This window comes from Phyllostomus hastatus, unplaced genomic scaffold (genome assembly GCF_019186645.2).
Source record: "Phyllostomus hastatus isolate PE091 unplaced genomic scaffold, TTU_PhHast_1.1 phas_contig_477, whole genome shotgun sequence".
Classification (NCBI taxonomy): domain Eukaryota; kingdom Metazoa; phylum Chordata; class Mammalia; order Chiroptera; family Phyllostomidae; genus Phyllostomus; species Phyllostomus hastatus.
Window position 1 is genome coordinate 1,436,265 of NW_025333889.1, and position 20,630 is coordinate 1,456,894.

Genomic DNA, 20,630 nt, shown 5'->3' on the forward strand with positions numbered 1-20,630 from the left:
AGGGCACTAGGGCTCACACTTTTTAAATGAGAACCCCCTGAGTCTTCATGGGGCTCCAGGGCAACAGCCCCAGCTGCCTGTGTGGAGGCGGGAGGTGACGACCACGTGGGTTCGGCCGTCACGACGGGGACGGGTGGTGCGGGGGCCAAGGCGGCGTCGCCGCCCCCACACCAGGGCCGCCGGGGCAGGGGGGCCACCTTCCCAGTGGCGGGGAGGGGGGCGGGGGGAGTGAAGGAGACGCCTGAAACAGCAGACACAGAGACGGGCTGGGAGCCACTGGGAAAGGAGCAAACGTCTTTATTTGGCTCGTCCACCCTGGTTCACCCGGAGCCCCCAGCCCCGCCCCATCCGAGTCAGTCACTCGTGCCAGGCCCAGGAACAAGGGCCTGACCCGCGGCCCCCCGCCTCCCGCCCCACTGGGCACAGCAGGGGCAGGCGCCCGGCTAGGGAGCGTGGGTCTCGAACCCTGGGAGGGCGCGCCCGCTGCAGACCAGAGCCCCACTGTGCCCAACGGGCTCCCCCGCTGCTGACCTCCGTGCGGCCTTCCGGGTCCTCCCCAGGGCACCGGCGCCCCTTCCCGGCCGACTGGCCGCGGCCACGCGGCGAAGCCCTTCCACAGTGTGGGGGGGCCGTCTTCAGACTCCGGGAGGAACCCCCATCAGGCGGACACGCGCTCTCCCTGTGCCCCCTTCCCGGAACGGAGCGGGACACGGATCAATAAATAGATAAATAAACGTGTTGATAAATAAGGGGAAAGGCACACACACGCAGCATGGACGGGTCTGGAGCCCAAACCCCACCCAGGAAGCCAAAGCCGAGCTCTCAGCAGCGCGGCCCCCACCAGCCCGGCCCGTCTGTCCACAGCGGCCGAGGGCCTGAGCTCGGGACTGCGTCTGACGGCCGGCAGGCGGCCCGAGTGCAGTCGGGACACGCCTGAGACCAGAGTCCCTTCCCGTTGGTCCCGGGCCCCGGGGGAAGACTCCGGGCCAGCTGGGCGCAGCCTCCACGAGCCAAGCCATGCCCCCTCGCCGAGTGGGGCTGCGGGGCGGGCGGGCATCAGGCTGGCGCTCCTGTACGGAGCTCTGCGGGAGAGCCCCCCCCACCCCCCCACCCCCGCTGCTGCCTGCAGCCTGCCCTCGCGCACGGGAGAGAGGGGAGCTTCAGCCACCTGCCCCTGGAAACTCCGTCTTCAGACTCCCGCTGGCAGCTGTGAGGTTCCCACCCAGGCTGGGCCCAGCGTGGCCGGGCCCTGGAGAACACCGCGCGGAGGGCGCCGCCCGCGCTCTGCCGTGGACGCGCCGAGGCCCCAGCCCCCGAGCAGCCTGCAGGCCGAGTCGCCCGCCTGGGGCCCCCGGGCGGGCAGCGTCCCCAGGGGCTGCTGCCCAGAAAGTCCGAGAGCAGAGCCACCTCCGCCGGGGCGGGCTGGGGAGGCGCCGTCCTTGGCAGGCAGGCCGCAGGCAGGCAGGCCGCAGGCAGGTGTGGGCACAGGTCGGTCTACACTGCAGCTCTCCCGGGGAGGGCGTGGGCCGGCGGGCAGCAGGAAGGGGCTCAGAACCGGAGAAGCCCGACAGGCGACCGTGCCCGCTGCCGCAGCCCCCCGCAGCCCCCCAGGAGGCCCCGAGCCCTCCCCGGCCCAGCGCCAACGACGTGAGGCCCACCCAGTGGCCGCGTCCACCCGTGGACACTCCGACTTCCCCACGGCCCCTGCCCACACCCAGACGAGGCCTGCCTGCCCACTGCCCCCGCCCAGCTTCCTCCAGTCCCCCAAGAACACACCCAGGTCCCAGCCCAGCCGGAGCCGCTGCTGCGGCCCCTGCGGCCGGAATGAAACAGACTTCTCCTCCAGCGCCCACCCCCACCCCGCAGGGCCTCTCCCCTCCCAGACTCTCTGACTCGGCCAGACTGACCCGAGCGTAACCCACAAGGCCCTCCCTCCCTCAGGAGCCGCGCACAGCCTGACCTCGACCGCGTCTGCTGACAGCGTCGGGCTGCGTCCCCTCTGCACCACGGAGGGCGCCCCTCAGAGCCCAGGCAGAGCGGCCCTGCTCCCCGGCTCCGAACCCACCCGCGGCACAGGGGATCGAGGATGAAGGCGCCCAAGTCCTCGGTGCGACTGTCGCAGACGACGCCCCCTCACCACCGACAACCACAGACAGGTGGGACCCCGCCCACCTCTGCACACCGCTGAGGGTCATGGTCACCGCTGAGGGTCACGGTCACCTCGGGGCCACACTACGGCCCTGAGGCCCCAGATCACCAGACGTGGTTTCCCTGGCAACAGCAACATCCGGAGGGGCAGCCCACACCTGGCCGCTCAGCCCAGGTGCGAGGGAGCCCCGCCCACAGCCCTGGATGTCAGGTGACGACTGCCCCGCTCTCTCCCCGCCCCCACCCCAGACAGGCCAGGGGAAGACCCGCCCCCACTGCCACTTTCCTAGGTTCCTGGAGCAACTACCAAGACAAGGGCCCAAAAAGGATGAGCCACTGGCAACCACAGGTCCACAGGTGTCTGGTCCACTGGACACGGGCCATTGACAGCTGGCGGGTGGTGTCCGCGCCGCGTGCAGGGACTGGCCGAGAGGCCGGCTGCGGGCCTCCCCGCAGGGACCGGCAGTGAACGTGTCTGTGAGCCTCCAGAGCGGAGCCGCAGTGGACCGGGGCCCTGTGGGCTCGGGGCTGAGCAGAGTCGGCACCCGGTCGGGCACAGCCCTGGGGAGCCCGGAGCGCCCCCTCCTGGATGTGAACGGACGCAGGCGCCACTGGGGACGCGGGGCCTGGAACCCCTCCTGGGCTGCAGAGGGGACAGGACCACCCGCCCCGGGGGGAGTGCGGGCCTGGGAAAGCAGGGTGCGCATGTGGCAGACGACAGGTCCACCCGGGCGCACGGGAAAAACTGGCCAGTCCGTGAAACGTGTTTCTGTGCAGTCTACGCTTCTTTACCAAGAACGGCCTCTCCGCTCGGAGTCAGGAGGAGGAACGGAACCATCGGCCGGAAGTGAAGATGCAACAGAAGCGTGGCTCTGGGGGTGCGGAAGTCTCCCCGGCGGGAGGGCCACTTCCGGTGCGGCACGGCCCGCACCCGCTCGCTCACACGCGGCCGCGGGAACCCAAGACGTGAAGGCCCGAGACAGACACTCGGGGGGAACGCAGCCCCGGCCGGAGATTCCCGAGGGGGTCACAGCGCAGAGACGGGGCCGCCAGCCCCACCGAGAGCCCACAAGACCGAGTCGGCGCAGGGCGCGGCTCGAGGGGCGGAACGCGGGCCAACTTCTCCGCAGACCACGCCCCCCCTCGGCCGCCGCCCGCCCTCTACTCGTACAGCAGGAACTTCTTGATGGGGGCCGGCAGCGGCAGCGAGGGGATCAGGTGCAGCCGGTGCTTGCCGAGCGCTCTCCTCACGGCCACGCGGCACAGGTTCAGCAAGGCCCTGGGGACACCTGGACACCGGGTGGGGGGGGAGAGAGGGGAGACAGAGCGGGGGTTAGTTCCCCTCCTGACTCTGAAGACCCCAGCCCGGCCGCGGCCGTGACCGACAGGCACAACAGTGCGAGCCCCGCGGATGGACCCTCCTGGCGCCCGGGGCACCGGCTCACAGCGACGGCGCCTCCTCACCCGGGTCCCTCCCCGGGCAGAGGAGCGCTGGCCAGGGACAGCCCCCAGCCCGCCAGCGCTCGGCCAACCCCGGAGGCCCCGGGGGTGCGGGAGAGCCGCGCCAAACGCCGCGTGCGGATGGCAGGCCGCCGACCTCACTCCGGGCAGCCCGGCCGCGCCGCGTCACTGCCTCCCGCGGCCGGCGTGAGGCCGGGCAGCGAGACCCCAGCAGCTCCGCTCCGACCGCCCACCGGCCAGGGCCTCCGGGGGAGGTGGCCACTGGCTGCTCGAGGGCAGTGAGCCAGGGGGCACCCGACCATGTTCTGCGGGAGGGGCCGTGAGCGTCGGTCTGCCCAGGCGGCGCCAGGCCGCGCGGGCAGCACGGAGGGGACACGGAGGTCTGGGTCGGAGAGGGAGCCCGCGCCAGGACCGGCCCCTCCGGCTGCAGCCTCACTGCCTGTCGCACGTGAACTCTCTGCGTGCATGCGAGCAGACTGCGGACTTTCTCGGGGAGGGGGGCGGGGGCGGCCTCCCACCCAGTCCCGGGCCGAGGGGAGGACCGTGGGACCCTGGAGAGGGGGCCTGCGGCTAGCTTCGGGCAAACACTCGGAGATCACATGGAAGTGGAAGAACTGGGGGCCACGACGCAGGGCAAAGAGGGGTGACTTCGGGAACCTGGAGGGCACACGCTCTCACCCAGTTCCTGGCACCGGCCGCTGGCACCCAGGAGTTCCCAGAGAGAAGGCCCACCCGGGAGACCACTCTGGAAAACTCCGGGGGCCCCAACTGTGGATTCTGACCAGGGCTCCGCCAGAGGGTTTCTACATGGCCGCGGCGCGGCACACACACTGACCCGGACCGGATGCGGGCCGGGCGGGCTCGGGCGCTTACTTCTGGCCTCTTTGAAGAGCTGCAGGGCCTCCGGGTCCACCTTCCTCCGGCCCCGGGCCTCCGGGCCCAGGGACTCCCACCGCACCAGGCTCAGGTCGGCCCCAAAGTCCACGAGCAGGCGCACGAAGGCCGCCTCGCAGCCGTGCCGCAGGACGGCGTCCATGACGCAGCCGGGCGCGCCCCGGGGGAAGCCCTGCGTGCTGACGGGCCCGCTGCAGTTGAAGTCGGGGTCGGCGCCGGCCTGCAGCAGCAGCCGGAAGCACTGCAGGTTGTGGTAGGCCGCGCTGATGTACAGGGGGCAGACCACCAGGGAGGTGAGGCGCCGCGAGAAGGGGGGCCGGACGTCGGGGACCACGTGGTGGTTGATGTCCACGTCCGCGCCGTACCTGGGGGGCACAGGGTTAGCGGTCAGGCCTGGAAGGGGACCCGCGGAGCGTGGCAGCCCGTCCTGGCCGGCAGGCAGCAGGGGTCGGGGCCTGCGGCCCACGCACGGAGCCCGGGAGGGGCTCTCCCAGACCCTTCCGGACCCGACGCCCCACAGCCACCGAGACTCCTGGAAGGAAAACGCCCACATCCATCTCACGAGATCACCAGACCAGCAACCCCAAAACCCGACAGAGGCCACACCCCCCACAAGGAAAAACAACCGACCAACTGCACTTCCAAGCACCCACTCGGCCCCCCACGGAATGTCAGCAGCGAGAACCCAGTCCCTGGGGACGTGCCCAGCCCCTGCCCCCGGGGGCCGCTGCAGGAGCAGAGGGGCCGCCCCAACACCAGGGACTCTGCGAGCGCCCCCGCCCCCGTCGCGGGCAGGGGTCTGAGGATCGAACCGGGACCGTCTCTCGGACGCGAACGCAGGCGTGTGACGGAACCCAGTGCTCACGCTCGTTTAAAACCACTCAGGAAAAGAGCAGGTGACAGGCGTCTCCGAGACACACAAAAAAAACACATCCTCAACCCAGAAGCGGGCATCTCGCTCGACGGGCACCCCTGGGCTCGCCCGCTAAGCCGGGAGCAACACCCCCCCGCCTGCTGACTCGCTGTTTTTAAAGGGGTTTTAAGTAAAGTAACTGTTAGTGCAACTGGACAATTCGCCGATTGGGAAGGCGACGGAAGAGGAGAAACTTCCTGTTTCCAGAGGCTGTGGCTGTGTCTGGAAAACCCCGAACCACCAATGAAAACGCAACCAGCCAGCGAGGAGAGGGTCAGTAAAGGGACACGCGGTCAGCCCCGGCTGGTGCGGCTCGGTGGACCGGCGCCCGCGGTTCCGCGTGTCCCGGGAAGCCGGTGCTGCCGCCAGGGTCGCACAGGTGGGGAGAGAGGCCGCCCCCAGACCTGGGCGCTCACGGGACCACTGGCCCCCCACCAACGCCACGGTGGGCACCACCCGACTCACAAACGCCAGCATCAGCCTCGGAGGCATCCAGGAGGGACAAGGAACGTTCTGGAACGCACACCGAACCGGCAGAGACTTCGGGAAGGGGCACTGGGTTCCCAGCACTCGCAGTCTCCCCTCGTTCTGAGGGGCCCGTCTTCCAAGACGTTTGCAGTCCTGGGCAGCGTGACAGCCCTGCGCCCACTCACAGAACCACACTGGATGCGATCCGGCTCCTTTTCATCCTGAAGACTTTCCAACATCCCCCCGCTTTTCATATCGCTGGCAAGGAGCCCCGGGGGAACTCGGGAAATCAGTGCGACATTTGCGCACGGGGAAGTACTGCTCCTCACCTTTTCGTAAGACCTGAGCAGCACCTGTCAAGGGAACTCACAAGAAACAAAAGGAGGTTTACTTGCAGACCCCACGGTCAAAAACGTGGGAGAAGCGAGAGGGCAGCTCTGCGCAGCGTGGGGCTCAGCCCACGGACGAGGGCCCTGCGGGGTGGGGACGAGCGGGCAGGCAGGGTGTTCGCCCCGCGCCCCTCCCCCGCCCGTCACTGCCCCCGCGGGGGACCCCGCACCTCCCGACAGAGCGGCGCACAGGGCCTCGCGGGGCCCCTGCGGCGGGGAGGGGACCAGGCCTGGAGGGCTGTCCTCCGGAAGGACGCCGTGTGCCCTCTGAAGGTCACACCCGACCCCACACACAGCGGCTGCGCATAGCAAGCTGACCGCGACGCCCCAGAAGCCCGCGGCCACGCGGCCGGGGACGCGCGCCCACGACGACGCAAATCGGAGGGTCGCGCCCGGCGAACCCAGCACGGCACCATCAAGTCGGACACAAGTCTCTCCTCCGAGACGACAGCAAGGGGGGGCAGACCGGCTTGGACCCCGTCGGAAAGCGCGGACAGCGCGCGGCAGGCACGGCCGAGGCCGCAGACACGGGGGGTGAACAGCCTTGAACATTCGCACTGTCAATCCCGGAAACAACGAGTGAGCAAGCGACTCCGAAGTGATGAAGATCAAGAAAATAAAGGAGAACATTTTTAAACTAGAGAAGGAGTGGCAACTGGCCAGTGAAAGTAACAAGAGAACTGAAAGCCCCGAGCCGCGGCTCCTTTAGGCGACGAGGAAGACAAGCAAACCCCTGAGGAGTGTGAAGGAGGAGGGAAAGTGCAGTGCAGACTGGAAGGAGCCCGGCCCCGAGTGACGCCCCGCCCCCTGCGCCCCGCCCCCCCCCGTGACGCCCCCACCCCCCCCAGGACGCCCCCCCAGGACCGAGGGGGGGGGGCCGGCCTGCCGGCACCGACCTGATGAGGGCCTGCAGGATGTCGGCCCTGCCCACACGGGAGGCGTGGTAGACCGGGGTGCTGCGGTGGTGCCGGCTGCCATTGGGGTCGGCGCCGGCCTCCAGGAGGATCTGGGTGCTCTCCAGGTGCCCGTTCACCACGGCCACGTACAGGGCCGTCTGCCCCTTCACGTCCACCAGGTCCACCTCGGCCCCCTTCCGGATCAGGAAGTCCACGCAGTTCCCGTGGCCGGCGGTAGCCGCGATGCGCAGCGGGGTGCAGGGCAGCCAGCCGCAGCACCAGACGGACTTCTCGTTGATGCGGCTGGGAGAGAGCACAGGGCGGCCGGCACTGAGGGTGGGGCCCGGACGCCAGCGAGAGGCCCCGCCTGCCCCGAGACGGGGGGGTGACCACGCTCCCGAGGGTGCTCTGCTGCACGCCCGCCCCCTGCGGGGCCCGGGTACATGGCAGGACGGCACTTAAGGGCCTGTTCTACAAGAAAGAAACCCTGCCCTGGCTGGCCTGGCTCGGATTGAGAACCAGCCTGCCAACCAAAAGGTCACGGGTTGAATTCCCAGTCAGGGCACGTGCCTGGGTTGTGGGCCAGGCCCCCAGCAGGGGGCGCGCGAGAGGCAGCCACACATGGATGTTTCTCTCTCTTCCCTTCCCTTCCCCTCTCTCTAAAATAAATAAAATCTGAGAAAGAAAAGAAGAGGAAAGGAAAGAAACCCCCCGAGGACCACCCACGGAGACACAGCACCTGCACAGGGGGAAACAGGGAGACGGGGAGCAGGGTGCGGTCCTGGGGGCGGAGCCTCGCATCCAGCGGGGGATCCAGTCTGACACCGGAGCCGTCAGCAAGCACCCACGAGAGAGGACTGGAGCGCTCCCTGTCGCCCCAGGCGGGGAGAAGGGACAGCGAGGCTCCACTTTGGGGAAGGACGGGCCGGAGCCGCCCCGGAGGGACCGGAGGACCGGGCGGGCAGCCGGCAGCACAGTGAGCGAGCACCAGTGCCCCCGGCACACACACACACACACACACATGCCAGTGTGGCATGGCGTGGTGGGGCGGACGGCGCCCCCAGGCCTCAGAGGCACAGGACCAGGGAGCTGAGCCAGACAAGAGTCCGCCAGGAATGGAGTCGTGTGTGGCCCGCCAGGAGGCTGGGACCCCGGGGCAAGGGAGCCGCACTCAGGTGCACAGCTCCCGGGACGCAGAGCCACAGGAGCCCTTCAGAGGGGCAGGGCCATCCGCCACCGGAGAGGATGGTGGTGCCGCCTCAGTGCCATCGGGAAAGCCGACCCAGAGAGATCAGAAGCCGCCAGGAAACATAAAGGTCGAACGACAGCGGTGGACTTGAACTCAATCCTGCCCGCACCACCTGGCCGTGCGCTATGACACGTCCGGCCACGCTCCTTCGGCTTCTTCGGCTCCTTCGCTCCCTGCCCCCTAAGACGGGACGCCTCCCCCACAGGCCGGGCAGCCTGCCCCCCAGCCGGAGCGCGGGCCTGGGCCCCGGGCGGCCCCGGACGGCCAGGCCCACCTGCGGTAGCCCTCCTCCTGCAGCAGGCTCCGGAGGGTCTGCAGGTCCCCCACGTAGGCGGCATCATGGAGCCGGGTGTCCTCGCAGCGCTCCAGCGGGTGGTCGCAGAACTGCTCCCTCAGCCACTCCTTCAGATTGGGACCTGCGCTGGAGAGAGGCGCCCCTGTCAGCTCCGGGGAGGGCCGCCCACACCAGCCACAAGCGGGCACCACCCACAGCGACCCCCCCCCCCAAGAAGAAGTCGTCCCCGTGCTCCAGAAACTTGCAGAGCACAGAAAAGTATCGGACATTTCCCTTAGTGAAAGCAGCGCATTCCTGACACCGAACCCGACACGAACAGAACTTTTAGGGATGGTGGTGGGATGGGGACCGTGAGCCCAACCCCCTTAACACGGACGACCCCAGCCAAACAAGGGTTCCATGAGCAGGAAAGGCCTGGCGGGGGGAACACAGGAGGCCCCAGGCTGCAGGGCTGGCGGACGCACAGGCCGCTCACCCCGGCCTGCGGGTCAGCAGGCTGGCATCCAGGACCCAGGCCTCCGCTCCAGCCACCCCCTAGTTTCACCCCAGGACATGAAGGGTAAGACTGAAAGCGTGGAGGGTGAAGACAGACAGGTGAGTGAGAGCCACGGCGTCCACCGGTCCTCCCTGGGCCTCACCCCACCCCCACCCCCAGGGCAGCCCCTCTTCGCTGGCTGCGGGCCAGGGGCCACTGCGGTCCGAGTTCTGCTGCTCAGCTTCTCCAGGGATAGCAGTCACCCCACGGGCATGTCAGCATCAGGGGGGCATCTCTGGGGCCACCCCGGGGCCTGCCACCCACTTTGTAACAAGACAGTGCCCGCGTGGAGTGGGGCGGCACCCACCTGCCTTCCCCAGGACTCCAGACGGAGACGCGGCCGTCCGTCCCCTTTTTCCAGCCGAACACCCCTCGTCCCACCCTCACTCACGTGAGATGACATCCCCGCCCCCAGGGTCCTGGCTGTCCCCGGGGTCAGAGCCAGCACCAACCAAACCCTAGGGTGCAGGGGGCTTTGGTTCGGTCACCGGGGTGTCCCAGCGGCAGCCAGGCCCAGCCGGGCCCCTGGTGACCACCTGCTGGACCGAGGGAAGGAGGGCCCCAAAGTGCTACCTGCCGGAGTCTCCAAGTCAACACCGACCCTTAAATCAAGGTGCACTTAAGAGTAACAAGCTTCTTGGTTTATTAGTCAAGACGAATAATCTCTTCGGAGGGGTATCTCTCCAAAGACACCCAGGAGCACGGAAGGCCCAGGGCACAGAGAAGCGGTTGGGACCCGGGCAAATCCAGACAAGAGGCGCGGGGATCCCACCGCAGAGTGAGACGGAGCCGATCCTGAACCCCAGGGAACGAGGCTGGACCCCTGCATATCCACACGTGCGGAGCAGGGGCATTTCGGAGAGAGACGCTATGTTTCATGGCTACTTGGGGTGGTGGGCGTTACAGCCGCCTAAACAAAGTGCCAGAGCCGCGGCCTCTGCCGGCGGGGCCGTGGACGGGGACAGGGCTGGGGCCGGGCGTGCTGTGTCACTGACGGCGCTATCGCCGTCTGCGGGGGCAGGTGGATTAGAGGCCCCCGCGGGCCCGAGGGTCCGGTTCTGGGGCTTTCCTGACCGGCGCGCGCAGAGCCAGGAGGTGGCATGTGTCCTATGTTTACAGTCGGGTCCTAACGGGCTGACAGTTAAAGCGCAGGTTCCCTAGCAACGGAAACCGGCACGAGGGCTTCCCGCGAGCCCGAGGAGCGGGGTGACGGCAGCGGCCGGCCCGACAGACCCCCGGACGAGGACGCAGCGGCCTGGCCCTCGCCCCCGCGCCCAGGCGGCGGCGCACACGTTACCTGCAGGCCCCGGGCCGGCCCGACCGTCGGGACCGCCGCCCTCCGCCATGCGCGATCCAACCTCCGGCCGGTCCGCGGCCCGCCTCCCTGGCCCGAGAGCACCCTGGCGACCGGAACCAGCCTGACCGCGACCACTTCCGGCGCCGCGGCAGGTGGGTCGCGCCGGGGGAGCGACTTCCGGGAGCGCGCCCCTCCCGCTCGCGCGCCCGCAGCGCCGCGCAGGGCTCCGGGCCCAGGTCTCGCCTCGCTTCCCGGGGGGAGCGTGGGGGAGCGCAGGGGCCGGACGCGCCGTCGGTCCGGGGTGCGGGGCCTGGGCACCGGGCGGCCGGGGCAGCGGGGAAAACAAGCTCGCCGGGGGCGGAGCCGGACTCGCAGCCCTGGCAGCCCCGGTTGGTCAGGCCCGCCCCCGCCCCCGCCCCCGCCCCCGCGGAGAGGGCGTGGCCTCCTGCCTGGAGGCCGTGGGCGGGGCCGTGGGCGTGTCTGCGGGGGTCAAAGTCCAGCCGGAGGTCGTCCTGGCCGAGTGGCTGGTCCCCAGGAGTGACTGTGGGGGCGAGGCCTGCGCCCACAGCGGTGGCCAGGCTCTGCGTGTCCGCGTTCAGCCGTGGACTCGAAGCTACGGGACTCCCAGCTCTGTTCCCCTCAGCAGGCTGTGTTGGAGGGGTCCCGCCGCGTGGGGCTTCTTTAATGGGGTATTCGACGAACGCTCCCGCGAAACTCTTTGCGCGAACCGCTGTTAAACCGCGCATGCTGAGTTGGTGCTTGGGCAGGGGTTCCCGTGGCTCCTTCCACGACCCGCCCCCCGCCCCCGCAAACCAGACAGCGTGCCTGGTTTCTGCAGGAGGAGGAGCCTGAGGCCCCGGGGGATGGATGGACAGGGAGGAAGCAGGGGACAGGAGGAGGGCGGCTCTAGGTTTGAGAGGTGAAGTGGGAGGTACGGCGGGGCGTGGGGGGGGGGGGGACGGGAGGGACCTGACCAGTGTGAAGCCAGACCCCCCACTAACTGTGCATGTGACTCGCTGGCCCATCTTGCGGTGCAATAACAAAACCAGGCTGGAGCTGAACCAGCCCAACACCCTGGGTGGCACCACCCCAGCTGTAGACCTGGCAGGCCCTGCTGGGTGTTGGTGGGGAAAGGGTGCTTGGTGCATCGCTGTTCGGACCTGATAACAGCAGAGTGCACCCTAGGCGCTAGGACCAGGGTGACGCCCACGGTCCCACCCTGCAGGGAGGCCGGGTAGCCCAGCCCACTGGCCACCCCCCCCCAGAGCTGCACACAGAAACACCTGGGAGCTTTGAAAACAGGGGAGCCTGGCCCTGGCCGGGCAGCTCAGCTGGCTGGAGCATCGACCCCATACACCAAAAGGTTGCGGGTTGGATTCCCAGTCAGGGCACATATCCAGGTTGCAGGTTCGACTCCTGGTCCAGGGGGCAACGGGGAAGCAGCAGAGCGGTGTCACTGCCGCATCAATGTCTGTCTGTCTGTCTGTCTTTCTCTCTCTCTGAATCAATAAACGCATGTCCTCCAGTGCCCAACAGAGGCTGGGTAAACAAATGTGGTCCATCCACACAGGGGAATAGTACTCAGCCTTGAAAAGGAAGGGCATTCTGACCCCTGCTACAGCACAGGCAACCCTTGAGGGCGTTGTGCGGGGTGAAGGAAGCCCGTCACAAAAAGGACAAGTTCGCAGATGTTCCTAACACAGTCAAGTTCACAGAAGGGTGGGTGGGTGCCTTGGGCTGGAGGGGAACGAGGAATGTTTTTAAGATTGTGTTTATTTTTAGAGAGAGGAAGAGAAACAAAACGTGTGCGAGAAACTGACTGGTTGCCTCTCCCACACCCCCAGCTGGAGACCGAACCCGCAACCCAGGCACGCGCCCTGACCAGGAATCAAACCCGCAACCTTTCGGTTCACAGGCCGCTGTTCAGTCTGCTGAGCCGCACCAGCCAGGGCGAGTCACTGTTTAACGAGCAGTTTCAGGCCGTGGAGGTGATCAAGTTCAGGGGTGCAGTCGCACTACCGTGTGAGTGCACTCAACACTACAGACCGGTGCACTTTACAAAGGGAAGACGGTACCGTTTACTGTGTCTGCATTACTACAACAGAGAAAGGGGAGCCTGCGCCCCCCGGGCCCCCCATGCTCCCGCCCCGTGGTGCTGGAGCAGGGTCTGGGGTGCAGCCTGGACCTGGCCTCGGAGATCTCCGAGGTTCCCGGGTGACTCTCACACGCAGCCGGGCTGGGAACCCGCCCCCGGCCGCAGCTGCGAGGGCCGCCCTCAGCACCTTTGCGCAGAGGGGGCCCCGCGGCCTGAGTAGGGGTCACCTCGCCGTGCCTGGCTCTGAGGCAGTCTGAGGGATCCTGTCTGCTGGGGAAGAACCTGAGGCTGCACTGGGTCTGTGACACCCCCCTTCCCAAGTGCCCAGTGGGCTCAGGGCAGCGCCCTCAACAGCAGCAGCAGATGCCGGAAGTGGCACGAACGCCACCTCATCGCGAGGTCAGGGGGCTCCGGCTGTGCCCAGATTGCACAGTGGCAGAGACGGGACTCCAACCCCGGCCAGTCCAGCCCTGCGGCGTCTCCCCTCAAGCCTCACCTCCTACCCAGGCCCCCACCTGCTCTGGGCCCTGTGAGCCCCAAACACCCAGCAGCCACGGGCCGCCCGGTGAGCGCTGCAGGTGGGCGGCATTCCGGTCACGGGACCTGCAGCCCACGGGCATGTGTCCGAGCCGGCACAGCTGTGGGGGGCACGGCCGGGACAGACACAGGGCGAGTGCCGCCTCAGGCAGAGTGGGGGCGCTCTCTGCCCCCCAAGTCCCACCAGAACCCTCGCACTTGCCCAATCCCCCCTCCCTTCCCCCCACTCTAAAGTCCCCCCAATCCTGTTGCCATCTGACAGCTCCGGTGCCTCCCACTCATCTGTGTCCCCAAAATAAAACGCCAACATCCCCTAACACCCCCCCCTTGGAGCCTAGCCCAGTGTTTCCGGAGCATAGCTTGGCATGAAATGCTCACAATCCTTCATTAGAAATTCCTCTTCTAAGCATTTACTTGAAGGCGACCTCCCACCGTGCGGGAGATTTAGCTGCAGTGATGCTCATTAAACACGACTTTTACGGCAACGACGCTCAGCAGCCGTTCTTGGGCTCGGGTCTGGGAAGGCGTCAGGAGCCCTGGTCCCTGGGGCTCCCCCTGCAGCCGGGAGCCAGGGACCCCTTCTGCGGACAGCGCTGTGTACGGGGCAGCAGGAGGCCTGGGCTGCGGGAGGCGAGGGCCTGGCCCAGAGCCGGGGCCGCTGGTGCCACCAGCAGTGGACCCCACAGCCCAGCCTCGGGGATCGGGCACCGACAGCCACCCTGCAGGGCGGGAAGCAGGCAGCTCTCCGGCCCCTGCCTTTGGGGCGGCTCCTCCCAGGACACCTCGGGCCTCCCCCGTCTTTGGGAGGTCTCTCCTTTCCCCCATCCCGCTCCTCTTCTGCCCTCGGCCTCCCAGGAGGGAGCTGGGGGGCCCCAATATTCAGGTGCACCCTGGGGAGGCCATGAATCCAGGGCAGCCAGCGCTCCAGGCTTTGCCCTGGAAACGTTTGGAGCAGCCCAGCCTCCCCCCCCCCCCCGCCCCGGCCCCGGGCAGGGAGCGAGTACCGGTAGAGAAAGAGGCAGTCCAGCGGCCCCTCCCCCTGGCCGAGGGACCTGGACAAGGAGCAGCTCCTCCGGGCCTCTGTCTCCTGTCTGTGAAGTGGGACCAGCGACCGCTGCCTCACAGGGTTGCTGAGAAGACGCACACCCCTCGGAAGGTGCCACGTGCTTCCCAGCGTGAGAGAGCCTCAGAACAAAACGGGTGTCAGCGTCCCTCTGCTGCGTGGGGCCGCCAGGAGCTCATCGGGGCCCAGTGCCACCCCCTCCGGCGCTCCCTTCCCCAGGCGGGAAGCCGCCTCCCCCCGCTGCCCCGCTGGGAGAGCAGCAGCGACCACAGCCCGGATGGCGAGCGGCGAGTGGCCCAAGAAGCCCCCCACACAGCGGCCACCGCGGCCGGAGCCAGGACGCATGCAGCCCGAGCGGCTGACCTGCGGGGCCGCGAGGACGGCCCTGGCCTGCGGAACTCTCTGTGTGTGCCCCACGGGCACCGGGAGGCCACAGAGCAGGCCTGGGCCTGTGTGGGCACCTGCTGTGCGCTGTGACTGGGGAGTGGGGGTGGGCATTCGGAATCAGAGGAGGGGGCGCCTGACCCCGCGTCTGTGCATCGCAGGGAAGTGGCAGGTTCACGCAGGACTCCGGGTTTCAAAACCCCGCCCCCTGGGGTAGCCCCACCTGCCGGCCTGGCCCCTGCCCCGCCCTTCACCACCAGGTGTGTTTTTCCTGCCAGTTAACTGACTCCGCCTCTGCCACTCAGGCGGGCGGCTCCTGAAGCAGCCTGGAGCTCCCCCCGTCCCTTAGCCGGGCGCTGGGTCCTTTGCAAAGGGACACTCACCCCAGGCTCCCCCCCCGCCCCGATCCCAGCACCCTGTTCTAGAGCTTGTGTCTGCACCCATGAGGGCCCCCCCCAGTCCGACAGCCCAGCCCTGACCGACCGAGCTCCTCCCCGCCCGCCACCCCCACACACGCCTCCAGTAGCAGGCCTGCCGCCCCCACTGACCCCCCCCACCTGGGGGCCGTCCCACCCTATCGGACCCGGCAGACGCGTCCCTTCCTGGAAAGGCGACTCTGGCCACACAGATAGTTCGATTCTGCGCAGAGTCACCGGAGCTCGTGATTGCACCGACGGGCCGAGTCACTGGACGGCCCCGCGTGCGGGCCCTGGGCCTGGTCCGGGCTGCAGGGGTGGCCCAGGGTCCGGTGGGGGGGGAGCGGTGGTCCCCAAACAGAGGAGCCCACTCCCGAGCCCCTGCAGGCGTACGTGAGGGCCTCGGCCGTCCTCTCTGCTGCTCTCCAACCCCCGCCCCCCCGGTCTCCTCCTTCGTCCCTCACTGCCCCCCTGAGCTCGGCTCTCTCCCTCCGTGACTCCTGAGCGCCCTGCTGTTCTGGCCGCCCCTCTCAGCTCACCAGGGTCCCCCCTGCCTGTCCCGGTGCACGCCCGCCCCTGTCTGAGCTCCTGCCCCTGTGACGGGCCGCCGGTCCCACTGAGTCAGAGGCTCCACCCTGGCCCCCCACCCGGTCTGACCGTCAGCTCCGACGGCAAGGTGCGCACAGGCACCCTCGCAGGTGCTGCGGGTCGGGTGCCAGAACACAGCAAGAACGCAGACAGCAGGATGAAGTGAGCCTCACGGTTCCCTTCCGTTTCCCGGTGCGTACGGAACTCTCGCGCCCGTGTTCTGTGGTCCAGTAAGTCTGCCCGGTGTTCTCTACCTGACGCAGTGGGCACGCCATCATCGAAGAGGCCGGGTGCCTGGGACGGCGGGCGAGTCTGACCTCCAGCCGGAGAGCTCAACGAGCTGATGTCGGTCTTGAGTCGGAAAACCTGCTAGCAGGCTGGCAGCCCGGACAGACGGGGGTCTGCGCTGCAGCCGGGGGGTGAGCTGTTTGTGTCCCTGCGGCCTCAGCCGCCCGGGCAGGGCCTGCCCAGCTGGTTCGGGCAGGAGCCTCAGGTTAGCGCTGCCGGCCTGCAGAGGTCAATGCCATCTACAAAGCAGCCTCCTGGCAGCACGGTGCCGGTTTGGCTGGGCGACCAGCACCGGGACCTCGCCATGCTCAGGTGAAGTTGAACCGTTCTGCCCTCTAAGATATTGGTAGAACCGGGCTGTCCGGGACATGTGGTCTTCAGGCACGGCTGGACCCAGGGGCTCAAGGTCTGGCCCCAGGTCTCATCCACCTCCAGACCCGCTGGCCTCGGTGTGTGGCTGCCGCTGGGACAGCGACCTCCCTGTGGCCTTGCCACAGGCCTCCCCGCTCCCAGCTCAGCAGCGGCAGGACCAGGCACCTGTCGGCCCGACCACAGACAGACCACTCCCAGGAAGTGCTCAGATGGGCCCGTGGGGCCGGGCTCTGCCACCGGGGCCCCAGTGGGCAGCACGGGGACCCCAGCGCCCAGGCCGAAGGAGCGCAGGGAGAAGATGGGAGGAGACGGCCCAGCCACGTGGGCACTCGGAGCCACGCTGCCCGGAAGCACGTGGCTTTGGGAACTTTCTTTTTCCCCAGAAATTCATTTGTCTGATGTTTGAAGGCAAGATGAGTTTATTTCTTTATTTTCTCAAAGGTCGTAAGCCGGAAAAGCACCCGCCGTTGCGCCCTGGGTGGGAGTTGCGACGGTGGCTGCCCCCCACCCCCCGCAGGCCCGGCAGGCAGGGCCACCCTCCCTGCGGTCTCGAAGCGGCGGTCGCCCCGGGGTCAGGCCCCGGGCCCGGGGAGAGGCCGCCCCGCGCGCACAGGCGCGGTAACCGAATGCCCGGGGTCACACTTAATAAAGATCACGGTTACCAGCCGCGAACAAAGCCAGCCTTCATCCCCGCGCCGGTGGCCCGTTTGCTGAAGCACTTAGGAGGCGCCCAGGCCAACACACACATCGAGCGGTTTTAATCACATCCTGTGGATGTGTTTTTCCAGAGAGAAGTGTTTCTTGGGGAAATGCCCATAAACGCGGCGCGAGTGGCCATGCGAGGCCGCACGTTTCCTGGAGGAAGTCTGTTGAGTGTACTCCCGGCCCCAGCGCCCCTTCGGCAGAGACAGGGGTGGGGGTCCCCGAGGTGGCGGTGGCGCGGCGCTGGCCCCGGGCGGCGGGGGGGATGGAGGGGCAGGGCGGCAGCCCTTCCCACTGACAGACCGGCAGGCAGTGTGAGGGCAGGTCACCCCACAGACCACCCCCAGGCGACCTTCGGGGGGTGTGCGGGGCTGGGGGGGGCCACGCCGGCTGCCTCGTGGGTCCCTCCCTCGGAACCGCTTCCGCGAGGCCAAGTTTAGAAAGAAAGAAAGGACCCCAGACAGGGCCGAGGCAGGGGCAGCAATGAGCAGGTGCGGCTGAGCCTGTGAGTAGATTTGGACACAACTTGGCCGCCTGAACACAGCGCAACCTGCAAGCCGTGAGCATAGAACCTGGGTAGGACTCAGCCCCAGATAGTAAAGCATGTTAGTGGGGGCCGTATCACTGAAAGAAAAGTGGAGATCTGGACAACTCTCAGACTGTGTGAACCACCAGAATGAAAGTCGCCGAGGCAGCCGCCAAAATATCAACCGGGTAGGGCACCGCAGGCAGGCACAGGGCCCGAGGGCCGAACCCGGCCCCCCGCCTGGTCTCCTCCCGCCGGGCGGCCGCACCGAGCTCCCGCGAGATAAGGAGCAGTCACATTTTTTTTTTAAGATTTTATTTATTTATTTTTAGAGAGGGAAGGGAGGGAGAAAGAGAGAGAGAGAGAGACATCTATGTGCGGTTGCTGGGGGCCGTGGCCTGCAACCCAGGCATGTGCCCTGACTGGGAATCGAACCTGTGACATGTTGGTTCGCAGCCCGCGCCCCATCCACTGAGCCACGCCAGCCAGGGCAGCAGTCACATTTAGATCATCCTGAAATTGCGTTCGGCCCTTTGAAGGCAACCTCGAGGCTGACGTGGGCCCCGGCGAACATGAGTTCGACACCCCTGGATGACGCATCGTTTCCAAACCAAGCAGATCTAAAAAAAAAAAAAAAAAAGTGAGTAAGAAAAATAGGAAAAAATGTTTTCTTTTCCCCAAACAAGGCCCCAAAAAGTGAGTCTGAGGAAAGCGAACAGCGGGGAGCCCGGGGGTCACTGAGGGCGACAGGACGACACCTCCACAGGGAATGGACTCTCCGAGTCGGCGCGGAGACCCGAGGGGTACGGGACACGACTAAAATACGAGGGTTCAGAGAGATCTTGAGACAAAGGATGGAAACACACAAAAAGGAGAAGGGAGCGAATCTTCGCGGGACCGGAGGCTTTAACACCCCCTCCCTGAGTGATGGGCCCCAGGAGAAAGCCTCTAGGAGGAGGGGGCGTGGCCAGGCAGCCCCCGAGGCCGGGAGCAGGGGCCACACAGACCTCGCAAGCTGCCCCAGCGTCGGAAAGTACGGATTTAAGGAGAAATTACACGGAACACGAAGGTAACACGTGCGGCAGGAACGTGGGGCAACGGGACCCTCGTGCACGGCTGGGAGGGACGGAAGAATGGAACGTGGGACGCGCAGAGCTGTGCGCGCGCCCTGTCCAGAGCAGCGTCGTCCGCGGTGGCTGGAGGCGAGCGCGACCCGGGCTCGTGGGCCGGAGGGGGGGGGACGACACACCCACAGACGCGGGCCACGCCCACAAGGCAGTGCGGCTGCGCTCCGCCTGGGAAAGAAGCGGGTTCCACCGCCCGCCCCGCGGGGATGGCTCTCGAAGTCTCGCGCTGAGCTAGGCCCGGGAGACCAACACCGCGAGAGTCCGCGCGTGGGAGGGGCCCACAGCAGCCGGAGGGAGCCATCGAGAGCGAGAACGGAGGTGGCCTGGGGCTGCAGATGGGGGTGCGCGGACTGTTTCGGGGACACAGGCTCAGTTGGGGAGGACGGTGGTGTGCTAGGGGCGGTGGGTTCGCCCGGCACCCCCGAGCTGTGCGCTGAATGGACGGCGGTTAAAATGACACATCTTCCGCCGTGCCTATTTCACCGCGACAGAAATGGGGGGGCGACAATGACAGGTCAAAATGTTGTTTGTTAAGCCCAATAAAGCAGTAAATTGTGAAGGTGAATGCTATGGGCCTCTCGTGGAGGGGACAGCGTGCTGGGCCGCGGTGGGGGTGGGGGCACAGGGGCACCTTCAGTGGCCGCGGCAGGAGCCGCTACAGAGCGACAAGACGTTTGCCGAGGAAGCAACACGAGGCACCCGTCCGGTGACCTGCACGCCCCTGTGCGAGTTGTGGCGGGAGCACAGAGCTCATGCGTGTGCGGCGTGTCTGTGCTGTGTGTGCGTGCCCGTGGACGAGATCACGGGAAGACCTCGGGATGAGAAACCACGCACACCCTCGGTGAGCGTGTAAACCGGGGCTGAGTCGGGAAGGGCCCCGTGAGTCACGCTCACTCCCGTGTCAGGTCCCTTTTCTCGGCGGACGCGCCGGCGAACCAGGAGCCGGAACGACGGAGGTCCCTGAGGACACACAGCAGTCGCCGGTGGGCGGGGATCAGAAACCACCAGCCCCTCGACCCACCGTTGGGTCCACTCCGTCAGGACCAACCACAGGGCACTGGGTGCTGGGGGGAGGCTGAGACCGCCGCCTTTGCCCCCCCGGGGTGAGGGGGCCGCCCGGGAGGGCCTTGAGGGGGCAGCCTGGCTCTGCCCGGGAGTCCCGGGGGAAGACCTGCCCAGCGGCACTGGCCCCTCCCCCTCCCCCGCTCTCCCCCTGCCCCTCCCCCAGTCTGTGGGATCCAGATGCATGAACCCCACTCCCCCAGCACCTCAGTGTCCACTCCAGAAAACAGAGCCCAAAGGAGCCGTAGCCTCAAGTGGCTATTGTGTCGGGGAGGAGACAGGTGCAGTCATTTGGAAAGCAATCAGGGCCGCCCCCCCCCACCGTGCCCCACACCTGCCTCCGCAGGGGCCCGGGGACTCGGGGGACACTCCGCAGTGCTGCTTGGGAAGGAGACGGGCTTAGAGGGGAGGACAAAGCCCCAGTGACGAGGCAGGAACACCGGGGGCTGCCCTGGCGTAAGGGGAGGGCCGGCTTCTCCAGGGCAGGCTGAGCGCCCCCCCAGGACACTGGGGACACCCCCTGCCCCAGCGGGCACCTCCTGCCCAGGCCGGGGGAGGTGGGTCATCCGTGTTCTCAGTGACACGGCACATAATGTACTTTGAAAATATTCGTGATGTGAAGATGTGTAGCCTTCATTTCCCCCATGATACGCTGGAAAGCTGAGCGCCGCGTCGGGTGACCCGGCCAGCCCGTCCCTTGCTTTGACCAGTAAGAGGAGAGCGGGAGCCGCGGGGACTCCGCTCGCTTGTCCACGTGAGCGGCTTCTCTGCTGGACGGTTCTGACTCCTGGGAGGAATTCCTTCAGCTTCCCATGCTATTCGCCGCCGTGCCGGCTGCCGACAAACCTCTCCCAGCCTCCAGGGCACGAACGCTCCCGCCCGCCGCCAGCGACTGCGCTGCCCCGTGTTGGGAGGAGCCGGGCCG

General features: G+C 67.5%; 1 protein-coding gene across 1 annotated transcript; it reads right to left on the reverse strand.

The window, feature by feature from the left end:
* Nucleotides 1–2,914: 2,914 nt before the first annotated feature.
* On the reverse strand, nucleotides 2,915–10,739 carry ASB1 (ankyrin repeat and SOCS box containing 1). The gene is made up of 5 exons (XM_045845598.1): nucleotides 10,546–10,739; nucleotides 8,693–8,834; nucleotides 7,170–7,472; nucleotides 4,483–4,868; nucleotides 2,915–3,437 (listed from the first exon to the last, which is right to left on the reverse strand). The coding sequence occupies exons 1-5, from the start codon at nucleotides 10,592–10,594 to the stop codon at nucleotides 3,310–3,312; spliced, it is 1,008 nt and encodes a 335-aa protein (XP_045701554.1). The 5' UTR covers nucleotides 10,595–10,739; the 3' UTR covers nucleotides 2,915–3,309.
* Between the last annotated feature and the right edge of the window lie 9,891 nt (nucleotides 10,740–20,630).